General features: G+C 45.4%; 1 protein-coding gene across 1 annotated transcript; it reads left to right on the forward strand.

Moving 5' to 3' along the window:
- Positions 1-467: 467 nt before the first annotated feature.
- Positions 468-23171, forward strand: LBP (lipopolysaccharide binding protein). Its single transcript, XM_003411542.3, has 14 exons — positions 468-591; positions 3743-3857; positions 5014-5142; positions 6868-7023; positions 7797-7860; positions 11761-11824; positions 14163-14254; positions 15069-15245; positions 16567-16626; positions 18554-18721; positions 20766-20833; positions 21376-21418; positions 21716-21779; positions 22557-23171. The coding sequence occupies exons 1-14, from the start codon at positions 468-470 to the stop codon at positions 22658-22660; spliced, it is 1428 nt and encodes a 475-aa protein (XP_003411590.2). The 3' UTR covers positions 22661-23171.
- Positions 23172-25025: the final 1854 nt, after the last annotated feature.

Below are 25025 nucleotides of genomic sequence, written 5' to 3' on the forward strand. Positions count from 1 at the left end.
TGAACAGACAGTTGAGTATAAAGAAGAATTTGCATGGTCAGACCTGGCTTTGATACCCAACTCTGCCACCTGCTGGCTGTGTGATCTTGTGCAAGTGACATAGCCTTACTGAGCCTCAGTTTCCTTGTCTGTAAAACCAGGCCTGCCTGGCAGAGCTCTTAAGAGGGCTAGGCAAGGTGAGACAAATCTCTGGGGATGAACTTGGAGTGTTTTTGTGGGAAGGGTGGGCTGGGATTATCATTTGGGGCCAACCTACCCTCTGACCTAGAGTGGCAACAACAGGCTTCCAAGTATGATCTATGACCCCAACGGTGTCGCAAGCATAGTTCTTGTCCCTGTGCCTCCCCTTCCCGCTACCAAGCAACTGGCTTTCCCCACAGGAACTGCCCCCAGCCCTCAGGCTCTGGCTACTTAAGGGCCCAGACTGCAGTTGTGACAGACCTACCCTGACCCGCTGGGAATCCAGGATGGGGGCCTGGGCTGGGGCCCTGCCCTTTCTACTGCTGGGGTTGTTGCTCACGTCCACCCCAAGGGCCCACAGTGCCAACCCCGGCCTGGTCGCTAGGATCACTGACAAGGGCCTGGAGTATGGTAAGAAACTGAGGTGTTGGACTGGATTTGGCTGATCCACCTGGCACCAGGCTGCTTGGTACACAGGGGCCTAGACTGGGCATTCTATCTTGGGTGGTGCAGCCTCTGAGTCAGGCAGCTCTGGCTGGGATTCTGGCCTCGTCACACATCAGTTGTGCAACTTGGGCAAGTGCCTTGTTTTAGTTTGGGTTCCCCACTGGCAGACTGTAAGACATGGATTTGGGTGCAAGTGATTGGTTTGGGAGGTGATTCCAGGAAACACCGTAGGGGAGAGTAGGGGACGTGAGATGAGGAAGGAAAGGCAGCCAGAAGGATGTTATTAAACCAGCTACCACCCCAGGTGGCTAGAACAATTTGCTGGGAAAATTCTTGGTAAAGTTTCAAAACACAAGCCTTAAAACTGTTTTTTTTTTTTTTGATCAAAGACTCTTAGAAGAATCCAGATCAAAAGGGGGAAAATGCAGACCAGAATTTCAGATTTTCATATACTACAGACTTTCTGGAAGCCATAGAGGCTGGATGAACTCCTGAAACTATTGCCCTGAGATAATCTTTAAACCGAATGTTAAACTGAAATATCCCCTGAAGTTATCTTAAAACCAAACAATAGTTTAGCTTAACTAATAAAAAATGTCTGCCTTGAGCATTGTCCTCTAAGATCTATCTATATGGGATACAATTGACAACAGCTATTTGAAAGATTAGATAGGAACTTTAGGGGGTAGTGAGTTTATGTTAATGGAGGAGGAACAACTCAGAGAAGGAGGGTGAGAATCGTAGCACAACTCAAAGAATGTGATCAATGTCATTGAATTGCACACATAGAGACCTGAATTGGTGTATGTTGTGCTGTATATATTCTCAACAACAACAGGAAAATAAATACAATTTTTAAAAAACTGTTGTTGTTGGGTGCTGTTGAGTCAATTCTGACTCATAGTGACCCGATGTGACAGAGTAGAACTGGCCCATGGGGTTTTCTAGGCCGTAATCTTCACAGGAACAAATCTCCAGGTCTTTCTCCCACAAAGCCACTGGGTGGGTTTGAACTGCCACCTTGCAGTTAGCAACCAAGCGCTTAACCATTGTGCCACCAGGGCTCCTTGCATTAAAACTAGAAGTCAGAATAGTGCTTACATCTGGAGGCAGCTAGGTCAGGAGCAGGTACCAGGGAGCCCACAGGGGTGCAAGGAGTGTGCCGTATCTCGACCTGGGAAGTGGTTACATGGATGTATAAAAATTGTGAAAAAGAATTTAGCAATACCTTTACAGTTAGTGCACTTTAGGTACTTTATGAATGCCAATTCTCAATTTTAAAAGATCGATAAAAACAGGACTTTTTTTTGTAAATACTGAAACAAACAAAAGGCTCAGAATCATCCCATTCAAGGAACAAGGGGCCTGGAGTATTTGCATACCACTCCAAGAGTAATTGATTGACAGCTGAGGGTTGCTGGGATGTAGGGGGTGTCAATGCCCCAGCACTCCTGTCTTTTTCCCAGCCCTGACTTTCTGCAGTTCCAGGACAGAGGGCCTCAGGCTCAGAGAGACAGACTTTGGCAGCCAGGAGTTGGCTGTTGTTCTTGGAAAGGACCCAGGGACATGGGCAGGCATTGACAGCATGTGCTCCTCACATTCATGAAGCCCCAATTACCTTATCTGTTAAATGGGGGTAATAACATTCCCTCAGGTAAGCCTGTTGGGAGAGGAGGCTAGCTGGGGGCAAGGGAGAAATCAGGGAATGCTTCTTGGAGGAGGTGATATCTAAGCTAAGGTGGAAAAGACAAGTGCAGTTAGCAGGGACAAAGGCTGGCATTCCAAGCAGAGGGACCAGCATGGGCAAAGTCTTGGAGAAGTTTTGTTTAGCTAGAGGGAGGAGTGCAAGTTGAAGAGAGGTGAAAGGGGAGGCTGGAGGTGGGCAGAGAGTGCTGGCCATCTGTGTACATATAGCCTCCTTGAGTCCCTCAAGTCTCAGAACAAACAATGGGGTCTAATAAGTGCTGTTTATATTGAAACCTTAAATTGGGAAGGTTTGTCTCTTGTCCTTTCCACTATGTGACTGTACCATATTTATCCAACCAGTCCTGTAAGTTTAGACATTTGGATCTTTATTCATTTATTGATAATATAAACCCTGCTACACTGTTTAAAGCATTTCCTGAGTGCCTGCTGTGCGGCGTGCACCAGGCTAGGAGTGCACCTGATCCTCTCAGCCCCTTTTCATTTTGCAATTATCTTTTTTATCCTTCGTGGCACCTCACTGAGATAAGTATTGTTGTCATTGACAAATGGAGAAAGTGAGCGTTGGGGAGTTCACTCATCTAGAAAGGTGCCAAAGTCAAGATTCTAACCCCATCTAGCCCTAAAGTCATTACAATTTCTTCTACACCAGCTAGGTGCCACAGAGAATAGGAAAGAGAACCACACACTCAAGTGCACAGCACCCCTCCCTTTGTGGAGTTGCTGGTGAAGCCATTCTGTTTCCTCAGCTGTAAAATGGGCACAAACATAACATCATGTCAGCCTGAGCATGAAATGTAATGATGCCCCTAAGTGTCTTTCATGCTACCTGGCTGAAAAATCTGTAACTGTGATTAATTCTAATACAGAATTCAACTCTCATGGAATCCAGACTTTCTGGAGTCATAGAGGCTGGATGAACCCCCGAAACTAATCCTCTGAGATAATCTTTCGACCTTAAAGCAAAAATATCACCTGAAGTCTTCTTTAAACAAAACAACAGTTTAGCTTAATTAGTAAAGAATGTCTGCCTTGAGCATTATGCTCTTTTAAAGAACTATCTATATGGCATCAAATGACAACAGCAGCTCAAAAGGTTAGATAGGAAGCTTAGGGGGGCAGTGAGTTTATGTTAAAGGGGAAGGAACAGTGCGGAAAAGGAGGGTGAGAATGGCGGCACAGCTTGAGGAGTGTAATCAGTGTTTCTGAATCGTATATCTAGAAATTGTTGAATTGGTATATGTTCTGCTGTGTATATTTTCAACAACAATGAAAATAAATAAATTACTAAAAGAAACTTTAAAAAGAATTTGACCTCCCTCCAGAGGGTAGGTGGGAACCACTGAACGGTTTAGAGCAGGGGCAGAAAGGAGGCTGACCAAATTGACTCCCAGCTCTTTCTTGTCCACAGCTGCCAAGGAAGGGCTGTTGGGTCTGCAGAGCGCTCTGCACAAGATCACGCTGCCCGACTTCACCGGGGACTTCAAGATCAAGCACTTTGGCAGCGTGCGCTATGAGTTCCACAGGTGGGGCTCTCTGTTCTGCTGGGGCCCCAGGGTTAGATCGGGGAACTTCTCTGGGGCAGGCAGTGGGATACATTCTGCCCAAGAGGAGTTCAGGGAGAGATTCTCTGAGAAAATTGAGCTTTTGCATTCATTCATGCAACAAATATTAATGAAGTCCTACTAGCTGTGTTTCTTGAGCCTCAGTTTCCTTATCTGGAAAATGGGGGTGATACTGGCACCTTCTTCAGAGTAGTAATCCAGGTTCCAGTCTGGCCACTGGATATAGTCTGGAAAGGAAGATAAACCTTAAACTTTAAGTATAACAGCCCAACTGTTGGAGCTGAAGTTTGCATATCTGGGGGAGTCAAGGAAATCTGACTCCTAGAGGAGGTGGCACTGGAACCCAGCCCTCAGAGGATCACTAGACACTTGAACAGCTGACGCTCAAAAAAGGCATGAAACATTGTTGATGGGTGGACAACGGAGGGAGGACAATCTGGCCCACAGCTCATCACACCCCTCCCTGCTCACTGCCATTGATTGCCTCATTCATTCCCTCCTTCTCTCGTGCAGTCCATCAGCAAACATTAATTAAGCACCTATCATATGCCAGGCAAAAAGCGTGGAATTTGGTCATTCTTTTTCCACTGACCACTCCCCTGCCAGTTCTGTTTGTGTCTTCTCTCAAGGCCACCCTCAGCCTTCTCTGATTCTGGTCCCCCTCCCTAGATGTGTGGGAGAGGGGCTGGCTGGGGAAAGGAGCGGCAGAACTCAGAGGAATATGCCTATGGCCTTTCTCAGGATCCCTCCTGAAGCATGAAACTTGTGGGGTCATATCCTGACTGTGTGACCATGGGCAATTTGCATTCCTTCTCTGAGGTTCCATTTCCCCCCTGAAAGGGGAACAAGACCTGTGCTGACCCCCTCCGGCTAGTGTGAGTCCTAAATGACACATCCATGATGTAAAAGTCTTAGTATGGTCGATGCCTGGCACACAGCAGGTGCTCCATTAGTGGGCGGAGCCAGATGCCTGCCTGAACATAGGGCCTACTGGTCTAGTCCCCACGGGCGGCGTTGCGGGGAGGTAGGGGGAAGGTACAGAGGCAGGGGCAACGTTTCTGAGAGGCTGGGCCCAGGGCTGGGGTTGACGCCTCCCACCACCCGCCTCTCTCCCCAGCCTGAACATCCACAGCTGTGAGCTGCTTGACTGTGCTCTGAGGCCCCTCCCAGGCCAGGGTCTGAGCTTCAGCATCTCCAACTCCTTCATCCGGGTCCAGGGCAACTGGAAGGTGCGCAAGTTATTCCTGTAAGTTGACTCTGCTCTCTGGCTCTCAGGCCCTTGGGCCATGGCCTTCACCTTGTCTTTCTTGTCTTCAGTGTGTTCCCGTTTTTGTTACTGTTGTTAGCTGCTGTCCAGTTGCTCCCCTACTTATGGTGACCCCAGGCACAATGGAATGAAATACTGCCCAATCCTGCACCATCCCCATGAATGGTTGGGGACAGGAACGGATTATCCAATAAGCCAGGTATGTGAGGACTTACTTGTGTTTACTTACTAATCTGTAGTGCACAATTTCACCAGTTTTTGTGGTGAAACCCTGTGAAACTGTTCACTATAGATTAGTCAGTAAACACAATCAAGCCTGTGCGTACCTTGCTTACTGTAAGCCCCTGCATAGCTTGCTTACTGGCTGGAGATCAGACCATTGTAATCCATAGGATTTTCACTGGCTAGTTTTCAGAAGTAGATCTTCAAGCCTTTCTTTCTAGTCTGTCTTAGTCTGGAAGCTTGGCTGAAACCTATTCAGCATTACAGCAATATGCAAGCCTCCTCTGACGGACGAGTGGTGGCTGCCTGTGAAGTGTGTTGGCCCAGAATCAAACCCAGGTCTACTTCAAGGAACACAAGAATTCTACTTATGGAAACATCACTGCCCCCACTCCTAAAATTAGGATGTTGTTGTTAGTTGCTGTCAAGTCAATTCCAACTTGTAGTGAACACCCACCCATGGTATAGAGTATAACTGCTCCATAGGGTTTTCAAGGCTGTGACTTTTCGGAAGCAGATCTCCAGGCCTGTCTTCCAAGGTGCCTCTGGGTGGGTTTGAACTGCCAACTTTTTGGTCAGTACTGGGGTGCTTAATTGATTGCACCACCCGGGGACTCCAAAATTAGGATTAAAAAAAAAAAAAAAAACCCACTGCCATCAAGTCGATTCCGACTCACAGCGACCCTCAAGGACAGAGTAGAACTGCCCCGTAGGGTTTCCAAGGAGCGCCTGGTGGATTCAAACTGCTGATGTTTTGGTTAGCAGCCATAGATTTTAACCGCTACACCACCAGGGTTTCCAGAATTAGGATAGATCCACCAATTTGTCTTGCAGAAAAGTTATGCCAATGTTATCTCCCTACAACAGTGCCTCCCTACAACACACTTTGTTTATCCATACCTTCACCAGCCCTGGGTATTATCAAACTTCAAAATTTTTTTATCAATCTAATAGGTGAAAACTGACAGCACCGTTGTTTTCATTTTGAATAGCTTTTCATATGTTTATTTGCCATTGAACTCTCTGTTCATGTCTTTGATCTCACTTTTTTTCTTCCTTTTAGGTGATTTTGTCCTTTTCTTATTAATTTGTACAGGCTTGCTCTTTGTATATTAAGAAAATTAGCTCATACACTAGGGAAATGAGCTCCCTGGCTGGTTTGTAATGCAAATTTCTTTTTTACTTTGCATCTGGCATTGTTTGCTCAGAGAAGTTTTCATTTTCTATGCTGGCAAGCTTATGAACCATTTCCTTTATGGCTTCTGAGATCTGGACCCTGCCTAGGTAGCCTTTGCCCATTCCTGACCATAAAAAACTGGACCCAGGTGTTCCTCTTGAACTTGTAATGGCCTCATTTGTTATTCTTTAAACTTTGCTCCATCTGGTATTTATTTGGGAGTAAGAATTGAGCTTCATATTTCCCCCCAAATAGTGACAGACCCTGGTCTAGGAATCAATCATTGCTTCTCTTATCTCCTCCAGGAGACTACAAGGCTCTTTTGACGTGAATGTCAAAGGCATCACCATTTCAGTCAACCTTCTCTTGGGCAGCGACCCTTCCGGGAGACCCACGGTCACTGCCTCCAGCTGCAACAGCCACATAGCTGACGTGGATCTGGAAGTCTCTGGAGATTTGAAGTAGGTCACCACCTGGTCACTAGGCAGGTTGACCCCGGTGACAGCCCATGGTCCATCCAGCCCAAGGCCTGGCCTCTGACAGGAGTAAGGGGCCAGGCATAAGGCACTGTACTTCCCAGGCCCTTGAAGTAATCCTCTCGGGGACCCTGCTGAGATAACAGATACAGATTCAAGCCAACAGTGGCTTACTGGTTAGGAGTTCGGCTGCTAACCAAAAAGTTGGCAGTTTGAATCCACCAGCCGCACCTTGGAAACCCTATGGGGCAGCTCTACCCTGTCCTACACGGTTGCTATGAGTCAGAATTGACTCAGTGGCACCGGTTTCCACACACACACAAATAATAAGCTTCAGGGGACCCTCATCAGGCAAATGAGACTTAGCTACTGGAGCAACACAAAGATTTCTGGCCAAAGGAGGGTTTGTGAAAAATGTAGAGGACTTAGAGACATCATTTCGTCTCTTTGAGTCTCAGTGTCCTTGATTATTATAAAAATGGAAATTCCCAAGCCTCTTCTCCAGATCTCCTGACTTTGGTAGGGGTACAGCTGGGGGCTGGGAATTCAGATGCACTGAATCAGGCTGGGTGTCCGGAGGGCTGGAACACTGCATTTTCACCCCTCCCGAATGAGCCGGGGACACAGAGGGGCACCAGGATGGGGAAGGGAGGGCTCCCTTTGAGGACTGGCCTAGCCAGAGGTCAGGGCCTGCCTTTCCCTGCCACCTCAGTGCTCAGTGGCAGACAGCTGACTGTCCACTGTGGTCTTCTCCCCAGGGAGGTGCTGAATCTCTTCCGCAACCAAATCGAGTCCAAGTTCCGAAGAGTGCTGGAGAGCAGGGTAAGAAGGTCCAAGCCTCTGGGTGTCCACTGAGCCCCATGAGGCATGGGCAGAAGCCCTCACCAACCTCTGGCCCTGGACAAGCCATGGCAGCTATTCCAGATACACTTGAAACCAAGGCCCAGAGAAGATAAATCATTTGCCCAAGGTCACAGAGCTGGTGTGCAGCAAAGCTGGGGGGTTGAACAGACTGCAAATGTGTCCAGCTAGGCAGAGAATTCTTGGCCTTGTCCACTGCTCCACACTTCAGTCCATGAAGGCCAAACAGGAAATCATTGCTCAGGTGCCTGGGGACCAGATGGGAACTTGGGGTGAGCTCGTGAGTACCTACCTGGATGGGGAGGCAGCAACACTATGTCAGATCTTTCCATTTAAAATATACATATGTGTATATACATATATAGGGAGCCCTGGTGGTGCAGTGGTTAAGAGCTAGGCTGCTAACCAAAAGGTTAGCAGTTTGAATCCACCAGCCGCTCCTTGGAAACCCTGTGGGGCAGCTCTACTCTGCCCAAAGGGTTGCTACGAGTCAGAATCGACTCGACGACAAGTCTGGTTTTGGTATATATATATATAATCTCCCTGGTGGTGCAGTGATTAAGTATTTGGCTGCTAATCAAAACATCGGCAGTTCAACTCCACCAGCCCCCCTCCTTGGAAACCCTATGAGGAAGTTCTACTCTGTCCCATAGGGTTGCTGTGAGTCAGAATCTACTTGACAGCAACGAGTTTGTTTTTGTTTTTTGGTGTATACATATCATATGTATATATATTTACATATATATATACCTTTTCCCCACCTATCGACTGTCTCGTTATCCAACATTTCCTATTTACAACAGTAGTAAAAAATCTACTATCCAGCTATTTTGTGCATTAATGACATACATCCGGCAGTAACGAATGCTGAGGTGTGAGACGAGAGGAACAATGACTTTGTTATGTGTCATCATGGCTGGGCCATGATTCTCAGTTGTTTGGCAGTTATATAATGTAACTTGGCAGTTATGCAATGATGCTATCATCCTCCATTTTGTGATCTGATGAGGTCATCCTCCATTTTCACATATTACTGATATCACATACTGAACTGGTCTTTGAACCTAACCATGTCGGTAAGTGAGGAATCTCCAAGTCTTGTAATCTCTGGCTAAAACAGAGATTTCATGCCAACCCTCAGTTCCCACTCATTTTACCCCAAAAATCTCATTTCTGAGGTATTATACACCCAGAGCTGTGACTGTAGCAATGACTCCACGTGGGAAGGAAGAAAGTAATGGAGAAGAAAGGCAGAAACTTTCTCTCTCTCTTCCTCCCTCCCTGCCTGCCTCCCTCCCTCCCTCTTTCCCACCTTTGCCCAACCTCTATTTTGGCCTTCAGTGCCCCCTCGTGGCTAAAGGGGAGATGGCAAACAGACCCCCATAGATTGGAGTGGCAAACTGCCTTCCATTCCATTTTTGGTTCTGGGACCTTGGGGTGAGCTCCAAAAATATGCCAACCTCCTTTTCAGGCATCCTCTTGCCATGTTGCCATGGCTTTCTGAGTAGGATACAGTCCTCTTCAGCAGTGTGGATTTATACTCCCTTCTTGATGATGGTAGTAATAATGATTAGTAATTATCCTATATAACAATAGTATTACAATTAATTATAGTAATTATCAGGGCTACAATTAATGTTACAGAGAATATATTTTTGTAGCACTATTTTTTTGTTGTTTATTCTTATTTATAATAATAATGGCTGCTATTTTTTTGAGACGTTGCCTGCCCAGGAATAATACACTCAGCACTTTATATGCGCAGTCTCGCTGAATCTTAACCACACTTCGTGGAGTAGGTGCCATTTTCCACATTTGACAGAGGAGACTCCAAGAGGTGACATAACTTGCCCAGTGTCACCTTTGCTGGACGGGGCTGGGTCAGGATTTGAACTTCCTCGTACCCAAGCCTTATCAGGACTGGGTATTTTGGTGTCTTTCTTCAGAAATCCTCTTCTCCCAGGAAGGCTAAGAAGCTGGCATGGGATCTTTCTAATTCTCTCCTCAGAGCAGATGTGGTGCCTGAACCAACAGGGGCTAATAATAGTAACAATAACATGAATTTACTGAGTGCTTGCTCTCTGGGTGATGTATGCTCACTGTCTCATCTCCTTCAGCCCTCTCACAGGGCTGTGCCATTGTGTCATGTGGGTGAGGACCTTAAAGGAGAGAGAGGCTCTGCAAAGTTTACACAGCAGTGGGGACCAAGTGGAATTTGAACCCAGGCTCATCCAACTTGACTGCTGACCCTTAACCACTACAGCAACCGTCCTCCCTGGGAGGTCCTACTGGGTGTCTGGGGCTGAGCGACCAGATGCCTCCCCTCCTCATGATTCAGGTTCCTGTGGGGATGGGGCATCCAGGCTCTGGGACTTTGGGATGGTCCGATGGGCCATTGTTGAAGGAAAACAAAGGAAGTCTTGGGAGAAGCCAGTGAAGTTTCCTGGTTCCCTTGGAATCAACTACAAATGTTCCTCACTACCATTTTTCTTGGCTTCCTGGCAGCTCTCCACTACCAAACTCCTCTCCCAGACACCGGGGAGGCTGCAAAGGGAGGTTAAGGTTTACTCCTTTGTCTGCCCAACCCCCAGCATAACCCTTCCCCAGAACTCCTGGGCCTGATGTGTGCCTGATCACCCTTTTGTAGCTGGGTGCCGTTGAGTCAATCTCAACTCATAGAGACCCCATGTGACAAAGTAGAACGTCCCCATAGGGTTTCCTAGGCTGCAACCTTTACAGGGGTGGATCACCAGGTCTTCCTCCCCCGGAGCCGCTGGGTGGGTTCAAACTGCTTAACTGTTGAGCCACCAGGGCTCTTCGATGACCCTTTAGCTTGCCCTTCAAATGTCACCTCTTCAGAAAAGCCATCTGTGACCCCAACACTAGGCCTGGGTCCCATCACATACCCTAAGAGCCCCCCTCCCATGTCCCTCTCCTTCATCGTGTACATGGATCTATTTGCACGTAGGTGGTAGTTGGTTAACCAAAAAAGATGCTTAAAATAAGGACTCTGTCACATATAAGCAAAAAGAATATTTACATATAAATCCTAAATATTTTAAAATATAGTATCCACGGCAGCTAACAACAACAAAATGTAAATTAATTTGCTATTTTTCGATGCAGGGCCTAGAGCTGTTCTTTGAAAATAGTCTGTTGATTGCCATTGCCTTGCCCTTTGTGGTTTCTTTAACCACATTTGCAAAGCAGTCACAGTGCAGAGTCCTTATAGAGTTTTAGAATTTTTTTTCTCCTAAGCTTTTCTTTGGTCTGGTCTACACCAAATTTAACAACCTATTTGTGTAGCAACTCACCTTTCCACAATATTTATCTTAGGTTTTCATAGAAACAACTCTGTTCTCAGCCATATTTTATTGGTCTACATAATTCAAGTGGTTACAATAGGAAGTGCAACAAACAGGTCTGGGAACACACGTTATCTTCCCATGGGAAGCATTCAACTCACCTGGTGGCAACACATTGTGTGTGCCTACTGTGTGTGAGTGGCCTACTAGGTGCAAGCACTCGGTGTTCCTTGACACCAGGGGAAATGGGAATATTGACTGAACAAGCCAACCTGTTAGGAGGTGATCATTAAGAAGTTTCTGCGCTGATTCTACATTTATTTGTGTGACTGTTTCTAATAAATGTCTAGTTCTGCTATTAAACTCTAAATTCTGGGAGGCCAGGGCCTATATGTTTTTGACCATTTCTCTGTCTTCAGTACCTGACACATAATAAGCTCTTATAAATATTCGTAGAATCAATGGCCTATGAGCGAATATGTGAACTAAAGTGACAAATGGGATTAGCACAGCACCAGACCAAAGCTGAGGAGCTCACTCAGGCTTTCTCTTCCAGATTTGTGAAATGATCCAGAAATCAGTGATCTCCGACCTACAACCTTATCTTCAAACTCTGCCAGGTAGGGTGTCCCACCCTTCCCTGGGACATAATATTTCTATTAATTTTTATAAAAAGCACATATGTACTTTGTAAAACATTAAATGGGACAGAAGCATGCAAGTAAAAATTAAAAGTACCCTTTCCTCCAACTTTGCTTTTTGTTTTGGGGTATCCTTTCAGACACTTCCTTTGTATGTGCAAATATGTATAATAAGTACATATAAGAATATGAATTTATATTCACATGTATCCCTTTTGTTTATTAATACACGTGGATATGCGTAATTACAGATACACATCTGAAAAAGGGATCGTTTTACTTCTTCCTTCTTGATGTGGATACCTTTTATTTCTTTTTCTTGCCTAATTACTTTGGTTAGGACAGTGTTGAATAGCAGTGGTGAGAAAGGGCATCTTTCTCTTGTTGCTGATTTTAAGTGGAAAGCTCTTAGGCTTTATCCATTAAGTATGATGTTACCTATGAGTTTTCATAAGTACGCTTTATCAGATTGAGGAATTTCCCTTCTGTTCCTAGGTTGTTGAGTGCTTTTATTTTGAAAGGGTGTTGGATTTTGTCAAACGACTTTTCCGCATTGGTTAATTATGTGGTTCTTTTCCTATAGTCTATTAATGTAGTGTATTATATTGATTGATTTTCTAAGTTGAATTACCTTTACCTTGATGGGATAAGGAAACCCTGGTGGCGTAGTCGTTAGGTGCTAAAGCTGCTAACCAAGAGGTCAGCCATTCGAATCTGCCAGGCACTCCTCGGAAACTCTATGGGGCAGTTCTACTCTGTCCTATAGGGTCGCTATGAGTCGGAATCAACTGGGTTTGGTTTTGATGGGATAAATCCCACTTAATCGTGGTGAGTAATCCTTCTCATGTGCTTTTGGGTTCAGTGTGCTAGGATTTTGTTGAGGATTATTACATTTATTGGCCTGTGGTTTTTTGTTTTTTCTTGTGTCTTTGTCTGGCTTTGGGATCAGGACAATTCCAGCCTCAAAGAATGAGTTAAGAAGTATTCCCTTCTTTTCTATTTTCTGGGAAAGTTTGGTAAGATTTGGAGTCACTTCTGTACATGGTTGGTAGAATTCCAGACCTCATTATTTTAATAGCTGTGTAGTATTCCAGCATATGGATGGGTCTTCATTTATTTAATAAGTCTTCACCTGATGGGTGTTTAGGGTTTTACGATCTGTATTAGTTACCTAAGGCTGCCATAACAAAATATCACAAATTGGGTATTGTATTGTCTCACATTTCTGGAGGCTAGAAGTCCAAATGAGGACTCAGGGAGAACCACTTCCATGCCTCTCTCCTAGCTTCTGGTAGCTCTAGGTATTCCTTGGCTTGCACTTGCAGAATCACATAGTGTCCTTCCTCTGTCCCTGTACCTCTCTGTGTATCTATCTTCTCTTTTATAAGGACACCAGTCATATAGGATTAAGATTCACCCTACTGAAAGTATGAACTCATGCTAACCCAACTGATAACATCTTCAAATACCCTGTTTCTAAACAGGGTCACATTCACAGGTACAGAGGTGAGGGTTCACCATATCTTTTGGGTGGGTCACAATTCAATCCATTGCACCATCTTTTGCTATTACAAACAGAGCTGCAGGGAGCCCCCTTGTGCCTGCCTCTTTGTCCACATGTGCAAGTACATCTATGGAATAGCTGCCCACAAGTGAAATCCCGCATCCAGGGTGCACACTTAAAGTTTTAAAGTTGCACACTGGCAAATTATCTGGGGTATTCTCTCATGCCTTGGCTCCCAGGTACCAACACAGTCACTTGTTGACACTGCCTTCAGTGGAAGGCCCAGCTGGGCACAGAAATCCAATGCATGTGACATAGAACTCTTGTTCACCCAAGCCTGACTTTGGAGGGGAGTGTCTGGGGCCCTCTGCACGTGGCCTGGCCTTCCTGGCTATTTGGCTTATATTGATAGGAGGCCACTTTCCCCAAGGATCAAGGACTCAGCTATAAAATTGGGGAACAATGCCCTAGAGAATTCTCCCCATTGCATGGCTACTGGGCTGCTCCCATCGTGTGTGTGTGTGCACGCTTGCATGTGTGTGTGTGTGTGTGTGTGTGTGCGTGCACGTGTGTGTGTGTGATCCAGGAAGGTGCTCAGGCCCCAGGCTGAGCATTACACCCCCATCAGTGGGACAAGAGAACCCTTGTAGCCTTTTCATGTCGAAGAAGCTCTTTGCCAAGACTGGGCTAGGTGGCAGGTCTTAAGGCAGAGGACCAGGGGGCTCTGTAGAAAGTTGCAGGGACTTGGGACAGCCAGATCCCTCACCCCTTCTCCACCCTGGCTCCTAATTCTGCCCCTCCTCTGGTTCACAGTCACAACAGAGATTGACAGTTTCTTCGGCATTGATTACAGCTTAATGGAGGCCCCTCAGGCAACAGCCCAAATGTTGGACATAATGCTTAAGGTAAGAGTCCCAGGAGCAGGGGCCTGGGTGGGGCCAACCCCAGTGTGGCATTCCCACAGCGTCAGCCCCTTCCTGGGCCTCCTGTCCCCCTGGCTTCAGATCTGTTCTTAACTTCCCAGTGCTTCTAGTTGTGTTGAGCTCAGGGCAATATGGGGTGGTAGGAAGTATTCCAGGATTCTCTCCCAGGTGTCTCACAACCTCACCATGCAGGTGGTGGCGAGGAGCTAGCCAGGAGGTCACGGCGGCTAATGTATCAAAGTTCCTGGGAGTTTTTCATTAAGGGATTCTGGAGACATAATGACTTAACCGAAAGGAAAACGTCTTTAATCGTGCCGTTCAAGGCATTGTCTCCAGCCAATTACCCCCTCGTCAGGCTGTGTATGTGACCCCCTAGCTCAGATGTCCAGTCCTGGGATTGGCTTCAAAAAGTCCAGTTGGACAGGAACCATTCCCGAAGACAACTCATCAGACATGGAAGGGACTGGACAGTGGGTAGGAGAGAGATGCTGATGAAGAGTGAGCTATTTGTATCAGGTGGACACTTGAGACTGTGTTGGCATCTCCTGTCTGGAGGGGGGATGGGAGGGTAGAGAGGGTTGGAAGCTGACAAAATTGTCACGAAAGGAGAGCCTGGAAGAGCTGACTCATTAGGGGGAGAGCAAGTGGGAGTATGGAGTAAGGTGTATATAAACTTATATGTGACAGTCTGACTTGATTTGTAAACGTTCACTTGAAGCTCAATAAAAATTAAAAAAAAAATTCTTTAAGCAATAAAAAAAAAAAAAGTCCAATTGGACCCTATTTCTTTCTCCAGGGTGAAATCTTTAACCTTAATCAACGCTCCCCAGTTGCTTTCCTCGCTCCTGTCTTGAGTCTTCCTGAGGAACACAGTCGAATGGTCTACTTCGCCATCTCAGATTATGTCTTCAACACAGCCAGCCTGGTTTATCACGAGGCAGGGTACCTGAACTTCTCCATCACAGATGACATGGTGAGGATGGTGGCAGAATAGCACACAGGAAGGACAATGTAACCAGTCCTTCCCTTCTTACCCTATTCACATCAGTAAGGTAGTAAATTATGACTAAGAAAAAAAAAATCAAGACCAGGAAAAACATAAGTTAGCTTGATTTCCCCTTTCACTTTGGCTGCCAGAAAGCTCAAGCCAAAGTTCTAGCTCCCTTGTAACAACTGCGGAAGGCTTTGTAGCCTGCTTGTCTGTATTTTACTTTTCCTCCCATCTAGACCTATTATTCTAATGCATATTTTTCCTTACCCTGATGGTTTGTGAAGTTAAAAAAAAAAAAGAGAGAGATTTTAGTGAATGAGGTAGGATAATAGATATACTGGTAAATGCATAAAGTACATAGAATAGGAAATAACGACCAAGTGAAAAGTAAAACTAATTACGAAGGTCCATAAATTGATGTTGTTATCACAAATCTGTTTGAGAACTTCCTTGTAGCCAAAGTGAAGAGGGTACATGATTTAGTGATTTGTCATGAAAAGAGAGACGAAGTCTTCCCAGCACTTTGCTCTATAACAACCATCTCTAATGGGGCTTTGTATAAGTGAGACTGTATTTTATAGAGAATCATATCTTTGATATTTCTCCAGTTTCTTTAATGTTCCTGGGCTTCAAAAAGTTGTTTCTTGTAGCAATTTGTGAAAGCTGAGGCCTTATATACAATGTCAGGATGGTGGGGGAAACGTAGTGTGGTCCAACTTGGGTGGTCCAGTTTACCCCAATAATAAATTGGAGACCATCTGGTAGATGGATAGAGTGACTTTATATCCTTCAAATTATTTCTTCCACATCTACAGGCCTTTGACGTCTGTTATCACGTTTGGTTCACCCATCACATCTCAGACACAGGCCCTCTCTTTTAGTGGGTGAGATTAAAATAAAAGTATGACATCAAGCACTCACTATGTGCTAGACCTTGTGCTAGCTTAGCTGCCTTGTACAAACTATCTCATTTAGCCCTCGCAATGGGTGGGGTCTATTATTATCCCCCTTTTATAGATGAGGAAGTTGAGGCTCAGAGAGGTGAAGAGACCAGCCTGAGATTACACAGGAACCAAACCTAGGTCTATACGACTGCAAAATGAGGCCCTGATGTCACATACACCCCCAAGGAGAGCAGCCAGGCCCCAGGGACCCCTGTGCTCCTGGTAAATGCAGAATAGGCATCTCGCCACTGCCATGGTAACCTCAGGCAGTTGGGAAGCTAGTCTTGAACATTCCCCCCACTTCTCACCTGTCTTAGACCCTCCGCTCCCTAAAACATCTTTGTGTCTCTTTGCTACAGATTCCACCTGACTTTAACATTCGACTGACCACCAAGTCCTTCCGACCCTTCATCCCCCGGGTAAGGCCTCTCTCCGCTCTTGGTGGGTGCAAGCTGAGCCTACTGGGCTTCAGAGAGCCTCTTTAAAACCTCTGTGTTCCTCTCAGCTGCCAGTGAGGCCTCAGGAAAGGCCATGGTGCTGCAAGCCTCAAGGCCCTTCCCTCCAAAGCTCCAATAACAGAAGCCCGAGCTCCAGGTCTTGTGGGACCACAGGTGGTGTCTGAAAATCTCAAGGAATTATTAACATGTTCCACAGAACGTGCCCTAATTAAAAACACCGAACACTTATAGAGGGCTCACTAGGAGTCAGGCGCTGTTCTTGGCTCTTTAAAAATATTTCTTAAATGGATAATAAATTCTCATAGTTCAACATTCAAAAGATATAAAATGTTACAGAGTGGAAAGTCTCCCTCCCACTCCTGTCCCCTAACTGCCCAGTTCCCATGGTAAGTCAACCAAAATCATCCCAGCATACGTAACCTTCCAATGAGATTCTGTGTATATACAAATGCTGTGTGTATTTTCCCCATTTGTTACACAAATGGAGGCATACTGTACACCCACTTTGTACCTTACTTTTTCTCTTACTATGTCTGGGGGATTGGGCTATGCATAGGTAGTTAAGAGCTTCCTCGCTCTTTTTTTCCATGGGTATCCAATATGCCATGGAAGGGATTTACCATGGTTTGTTTAACTGGTCCCTCACAAATGGGCATGTAGGTTGTTTTCAGTCTTTTGCTACAACCACCAGTGTCAAAGTGAATAACCCTACAGCTCTGGCATTGCAGAGCTCATCTCATTTAATCCTCACAGAAATCCACCAGTCCTCTCGCCCGCCCTCCAAGTCCCCCCAAGATGGAGCTCAGGAAAGTGGTAGTGTTTAATGTGCCTTGCAAAGGGCTTGGGGATAGCTGGGGGGAATTATAATGGTGGGGAAAATTTGAACTTCAAGTCCTGCAGTGCCTGAGTCATGTCCTTCCACAGGGAGCCCCCTATAGGCCCTTTCTCTTCCTCAAGCCCCACTCACAGCCCAACCTGCCGCCATATTGTCAGAGCTAGCCCTGGAGTCCCCTTGGCCACATCCTGGCTCCAACATCCCTTTTGCCACAGAAACAGAAGGAAATTCTTTCTCCCTCTTCCTGCCTATTTCATAATAACCCCAGCAAAGAAGCAACTCAGCCCACCTTCTTAGTAAATCAGTTTACCCCCTCAGTCTTCCAAACTTCTCCCTTCTAGAATAGAATGTGGGTTTTATATTTGCATAACCAAAAGGCTCATGGGAGTATCGTTCCTCCCCCCAGTTCCCCTCCCCAAAAAATGAATAGTCTTCTCCCAAAATAAGTTCTGGGCCTATCTCTAGTTAAACAAAAAACAGCTAGCACTTTTGAGATGGTGGGATCTATTCTTTTCATTTTCCAGAAACATTGGCTCCTGGTCTCAGCTTGCACAGTTATTGGAGTGTGATGAGGGTGCAGGGAAACATTAGCTCTCACTCATTGCCCTGGGAAGGAGAGACTGAAAAAAAATGACCAGCCTTTCTGGAAGGCAGTTGGGCAATAATCGTCAGAAGTCTTAAATGTGCCCTTGCCCTGAGACTCAGAAATTCCACCTCTAGGAATATATTCCCAGAAAGAATGGCCAAAAGGTATCCAGGTGGGTGGTTATTACCATGACAAAACCTTAGAGACGGCTTAGTGCCTGTAAGGTTAGAGTAATTATGGTAGACATACACCACGGAATACAATGTGGCCAAGAAGTAGATGATGCCCATGCTATAATGGAAAGGCGTCAGGTACAATGCTAAGAGAAAAGGGCATGAGCACAGAGCATTTTATGGGACATAAAGTCAACTAAAAACTATTCCCTGTTTTACCTGTCTCCTTCGAGGCTCTCATGATAGACGTGTCTGTTTTCTGCTTTTGATATAATCTCCCAATTCTGCCCCCAGATAGCCAGGCTGTACCCCAACATGAACTTGGAGCTCCAGGGAGTGGTGATCTCTGCCCCATTCCTGATCTTCAGCCCTGGGAATCTGTCCTTGACCCCCCAGATGGAGGTTGAGGCCTTCGTACACCTGCCGAATTCCGACAAAGAGTCTGTCTTCCGGCTCAGCGTGGTAAGGTTCAGAGCTTTTGCAAAAGCTATGCCCTTTTCCCGTATGCTTTTCCTTTACTCACCATCTAGCCAATTCCTTCACGTCTCAGCTTAAATATCACTTCCTCAGAAAGGCCTTTCCTAATTGCCTCCTATCTACCTTAGCCCCCTTGTCATTTTTTTTCTTGAGTTTGAATCTGGGCCAGCCTGGAGAAAAAGGTATATGAGTCTTTGGCCTGTTTGCTCTGTTGGATGGCACAAACAATTTGTGCTCATCTACTAACTATACTAACTAAAAGGTTGGCAGTTCGAATCTACCTAATGGCACCATGGAAGAAGGCCTAGCGATTTGTTTCCATAAGATTGTTGTTAGTTGCCAGAGTCAATTCCGACGCATGGTAACCCCATGTGTGCACAGTAGACTACTCCGCAGGATTTTCAAGGCTGTGACTTTTCTGAAGTAGATCCCCAGGCCTGTCTTCTGAGGCACCTCTGGGTGGGTTCCAACTGCCAACCTTTCGGCTAGCAGCCAAATGCTTAACAACTGATGGATCTGTCTAATGGAGGAGTTCTGAGTCCTTTAGGGTCCCACTCACCGGGTGAAGGACTTTGCTCTCTTGTTTCCTCCAGAAGATTACAGCCATTGAAAACCTTACGGAGTGCAGTTCTACTCTGAAACATGCAGGGTCACTGTAAGTCAGAGTCCACTCAACGGCAGTGGGTTCGATTTTTTTCTTTGTCTTTCCTTTTTCTGTAAGTTATTCAGATCTTTTCTCCCTTATTTTATTTTATTTTTTTAAATTGATTTCTGTTGTTGTTAGTTGCCATTGAGTGGATTCTGACTTACGGCAACCCCGTGGGTGCAGAGTGAACTGCTCCACAGGGTTTTCAAGGCTGTGACCTTTTGGAAGCAGATCGCCAGCCTGTCTCTGCCATTCTCTCGGCTAGTAGTCATTTGAACCACTCAGGGACTCTTATTGTTTATTTATTTTTGGCATCTTGCACTCTGGCTTTCAGCTAGGAGCCAATGGGAAGCAGTGCTGGAGTGGGATGGGTGGGTGGTGAGGGAGGAGGGAGAAGCCAGAGCATTTTTCCTCTCATTTTGCCTTGGACAAAGTCTCTGTCAGTGACTGTCTCCTGCAAGGTTCCAGCTTCCACCAAATGGCCCGTTCCCTGGGTTCCCATAACCCCATTTCCTCCCTCTGTTCCTCCAGTACCGTGTGGAAGCAGCTTCTTGCCTCTGCTCATTTCTGAGCTGTCTCTCTAGCTCTTTCTCAGCTTCTCAGTGCTTCTACCACTTGGATAACAAATTTTGTGTATTAAATTCCCTTTGTGTTAAATATTAAGTGATGTCGTATTTCCTGATAACCCATTGCCAACGAGTTGATTCCGACTCATAGTGACCCTATAGTACAGAGTAGAACTGCCCCAACAGGTTTCCAAGGAGTGACTGGTGGATTCAAACTGACCACCGTTTGATTAGCAGCCAAATGCTTAACCACTGATGGACCCTGTCTAATAGAGAAGAAATTCCAAGTCCTGTAGTCCTGTTCACTGGATGGAGAACTTCACTCTCTTGTTTCAGATTGGAAACTCATTAAGTCAAATCTCGGACAGGGTAATTGCTTCTAGATGCTATGTCTGCAATTTGGTATATGTTGTTATTGTTATCAAGATTGTTTTTGTTGGCATTAAATATTTAAATTAAACTATATACCTATATTATTATTACTACTATGAGGGCTGAACCTGGGCCCTGAGATAGCTAAAAATGATCCTCTTTAGAGATCTCCAGGAATGGGTACTCTACACCCTCTCTTGGTAGTGTATTCAAAGTTTAACTGCTGTTACAGTCAGCAATTTCAAGTAAAATGTTCAAATCCAAGTTCAAACATTTATTGAGCTCTGATGCTAAGCCTTCTGGGAGTCCACAGTTTAAGGGCAAGTTTGCTGCTTTACCTCTTTGAGCTGATTGTTGAGAAGAGACAGCTGGCCCTCATAGCTAGCCTTCCTGTCCATGATACCGTCCAGCTTTCAGACCTGTTTCCTTCTCCTGGTATTTCCAGGCCACTAATGTATCCGCCATATTGAGCTTCAACACCAGCAAGATCACTGGGTTCCTGAGGCCGGGAAAGTAAGTCCGCCTGCTGCCCACATGGAGGCACCCAACTGGACTCCATCAGGACACTGCAGCTGATTCTCTGCAGTTGGGAGTGGAGGCGTGGAGAAATCCTCCTGCAAATGCTGGGAGTCCACCATTTAGGAGGGAAAGTTAAATTTCACCCCAGTTGGCCCAATCCTTTTGCCCCATTGGTCCTGCCCTCCCCAAACTTCCTTTCTACCCAGCACCCACTACTTCCAAATTTCTGAAAAATTTATTAATACTGCCTTTTCTTGATCTATAAGTTTTAGACATCAACTATTGATTTCCTGAGGTGATAGATAAGGATTGGGCTCTTTTACACCACCTCACCTCCCCTCTACCAGTCTTCCCCATATGGTTGTACTGCTGTTTTTAGTTACCCAGTTATCTTATTTTTTCATCACCACGTCCACACTACCCTTGGCCCTATGCCTTCTCAAACCTGTACTTTCTCCTTTCTGGGAACCCTGAATTGCTTAGGCTTCCCATGAGGGTAATGCTTACATATCTGAATATTTTCTAATTCTTTATAGGGTACAATTGGAACTGAAGGAATCCAAACTTGGAGTATTCAGTGTAAGTTGTTATTGTTTATGAAATGCCTAGGTGTTGATTAATTTGGGCTCTTGACTAAGCAATTGCTATGATGCCTGTAGTAGAGAATGGAAAAGGAGAAGAGCTGATATAGGTGTTGATCTGCAGTTTGCTTTTTTCAAGACTTTTGCCATGTTACCCAAAAAAAAAAAAACACCCAAACCCACTGTGGTGGAGTTGATTCTGACTCACAGCCCCATCCCCAGGGTGGCCATGTGGGGTTTGGTGTGGGCAAGATGATATGTTTGGTCACAGTATGCCTCTCCTGTTCTCCACCAGGTGGAGCTGTTGGAGGCGCTCATTAACTACTACCTTCTCAACAACCTCTACCCCAAGGTCAATGGTAAGAATTATGGATTTTCCTCTTTGGAGGAAAGAGAGCTGGACTTAAACCTGGGAAATAGGGCTCTCCTCTGGACTGTGGGACCTTCAGTGAGTCACCTCTCTGAGCTTCAGTGGCCTCATCTGTGAGACAGCAAGCCTCATTTACCCTTGGGCTCTAATGAGGGTTGGGGATGGCTCTTTGGAGAACAGGATACCTCCTCATGCAAGAGAAGGTAGGACTCAGGGACGGCCCCTCCACCACCACCACTACACACACATACACACCCTGAAGAGACAAGTGAAGGGGCAAATTAACATAGAGGTCATAAGGCAGTCCACCTCTGAATTCACATTTCCCAGAGCAACCCCCTAGTCAAAAAATAAAACATAAAGCCTACACTAAACCCTATTTCCATGAGGACCCACTTCATTTGGCTACATAGAAAACAGGACGGGGCTGGGGTGCAGAGAAAGCATGCTCACTAGCTCCTTATCACATGTGTACATCATACTATACCTGCTACTTCCTCCACATAGATTGTGGCTGAGAGCTCAGGCTCTGGTGTCAACCTGCCTAGGTTCAAATCCCAGCCCTGCCACTTTCTAGTTGTGTGACCTAGGACAAGTTACTTGGCTACTCTATGCCTCAGTTTCCTTATCTATAAAATGGGAGGAATATCATATTTCATAGCCTTTTGTGAGAATTAAATGGGGATACACGGCATCTAGCAAAGAGCAAATTCTGTAAACATTGTCTCTGTTTGGTACTTATTAACAAATCTCTCTAAACTTCCAGAGGAGCTGGTGAAAGGACTCCCCCTCCCTATGCTAAAGCGAACTCAGCTCTACGACCTTTTTCTCCAGATCCACAAGGTGACTGGATTGGGTGAGGGGCTCTGAGGATTTGGATGGGGTTTAGCTTGCCAGGTTTGAAGGCCATAAGTCAGTGAATGGGACCCAGCCCACCACTGCAGCTGGGGAAGCCTGGGCTGCGACCCGGACACTCCCAGGCACTGCTATATCCCATAAAACCATTCGGTGTCCTTCAGGAATGGCACTTGTATTGAGGCAGGAAGTATCTGACACAGCCCTGTGCCACCGCTGCCTCCCACCCCCCACCATGGGTGACCTGTGGGCACTTCATGACCAACTCATTTTTAAAATCCTGCACGTCCTAGACTTGCCATGTGTGCAATGGCATCACTGGGGGGGTGGGGTACAGACTCTACCAGGTAACACTATCAGAGAGGGTGACACCAAAATGACTGTCTAACATTTTTGTGCAGTGTTTCACCAGAAATTTATAGTTTTTTATAAAAATATCCCTGAAGTTAGTTGTAACAACAAAAACATTTTTCTTAAGCCCGGTTTGCATGTATCAATAGACCCACAAGGCTAAAACTCTATGCTAATTTACTTTTTGAACCTTCAAATGCGCTCCAGCCCAAGCTGTCATTATTACCCAATTACAGTGATGCTTCGAATCACGTGGTTTCCTCTGCACGTACTACAAGCACACACTGTTGTTTTTATGGCTGTCCATGTTTTTATAGTCACGGATTTTGTCAAATCTTCTGGTGTTTTAGCTACAATATTGTGGTAATTAGTATCTGTGAACCTGTATCAATAACTTTTTTGAGAATAAAGTAATAATTAAATGAAAAGAAAGAGTGATATACAAGAATTACGATTTACAAGTAACAGTACAAAAAAACATTCCTAAGGATTCTGTATGGTCTGGTATGGGAGGAGGCCCGTGTGGGGGGATGACACTGAGTTACTGCACTGGGTGACACCAACCCTAGTGACGCTACTGCATTTGTAAGCTTTAAATTTTTATTTTAAACTTTAAGTGGAAGAGCTTTATTACAAAAATATGGTGGGCATGCCCCTCCTATCGTAAACAAGTAATAGTCACATTACTGACATTTTTGAAAATTATTCATAAACTCATTGCCTCACCACAACCACAGTTTAAACGTTGCTGTGCTTCCTTCCAGTCTTTTTTTTCTTTTTTTGCCTAGCATTTAAAAATTTGTTTGTGTGTGTGTTTGCTTTGGATAGTTGCTCATGTCTGTTTTCTTTCTTTCCCTTTTTTAAAAAAACTTAGCATCATCCCTCAGGCTTGTTCCCTTGTTGCAACTTAGTCTCCCCCCGACCCCGAGTGCTAAGCAGCTGTGCACTGTCCCATCCAGCAAATGAACCGTAATTCACGTGACTGTTTTAATACCAAGGAACGTGTCTGAGTTTTCACTGTTTTGTGGTCCGTCTGTGCCCCCAGGTTCAGGCTCTTTTTAGAACACCATCTGGAAGGCAGGATGATGGGTTGGGGGGCTGTGAGCACTAAACGAGATGATGCATGTGCCTGGCACGTAGTCAGCATCCATAAATAATAACTGTTAGAGAGGATAAAGGACAGGGGAGTGGGTGGGAACATTGAAATATTTAGCCCCCGACTTACAGCATATTCCAGTTAGGACAAACCGCATTTACGGCTGTCTTTTTGGGGGGGCACATCTTATCATTAGTAATATGTACTACCTACAATGTTGTAGCACATAATTTGTTGATGTTATCATTCTCAGATGTTTACTTGCAGATGTTTATATGTAACGTTTCCAACCCTCAAAGACAAATAAAGATAGGATTTATAAAGATACTAATAATAAAAGGCAATAATAATGAAAACTAAAAAAAAGATGTTTGACTTACACCACAACTGACTTATGACAGTCACCTGTCATAAGTCAGGGACTACCTGTATTTGGATAACAGATATCCGAAACCTTTTGGGCCCAGAGATACTCAATACCGGTGTCAGTTTCCTGGGGCTGCTGTAACTAAGTGCCACAAACTGTTGCTGTTGTTTTTAGGGGCCACAGAGTTGGTTCCGACTCACAGCAATGCTATAGGACAGAGTAGAACTGCCCCACAGGGTTCCCAAGGAGCGACTGGTGGATTTGAACTGCCGACCTTTTGGTTAGCAGCCGAGCTCTTAACCACTATGCCACCAGGGCTCCATAACCATGAACTAGGTGACTTAAAATAAATTTCTTGTCTTACAACTCCGGAGGCTAGAAGTTTGAAATCAGGATATTGGCCATATTGATTCCTTTTGGGGCTCTGAGAAAGAATCTGTCCCATGGCTTTCTTCTAGCTTCTGGTGATGACTGGCAACCCTTGGCATTCCTTGGCTTGAAGATGCGTCACCCCAATCTCTGCCACTGCCTTCACATGACATCTTCCCTCTGTGTATCTCTCTGTG

The sequence above is a fragment of the Loxodonta africana genome, chromosome 24 (genome assembly GCF_030014295.1).
Source record: "Loxodonta africana isolate mLoxAfr1 chromosome 24, mLoxAfr1.hap2, whole genome shotgun sequence".
Classification (NCBI taxonomy): Eukaryota; Metazoa; Chordata; class Mammalia; order Proboscidea; family Elephantidae; genus Loxodonta; species Loxodonta africana.

Coding starts and splice junctions, on each gene's coding strand:
- LBP (XM_003411542.3), top strand. CDS start 468: ATGGGGGCCTGGGCTGGGGCCCTGCCCTTTCTACTGCTGGGGTTGTTG. Junction 7,024..7,796: donor GAAGTCTCTGGAGATTTGAA/GTAGGTCACCAC, acceptor TCTTCTCCCCAG/GGAGGTGCTGAATCTCTTCC. Junction 11,825..14,162: donor TTATCTTCAAACTCTGCCAG/GTAGGGTGTCCC, acceptor TCTGGTTCACAG/TCACAACAGAGATTGACAGT.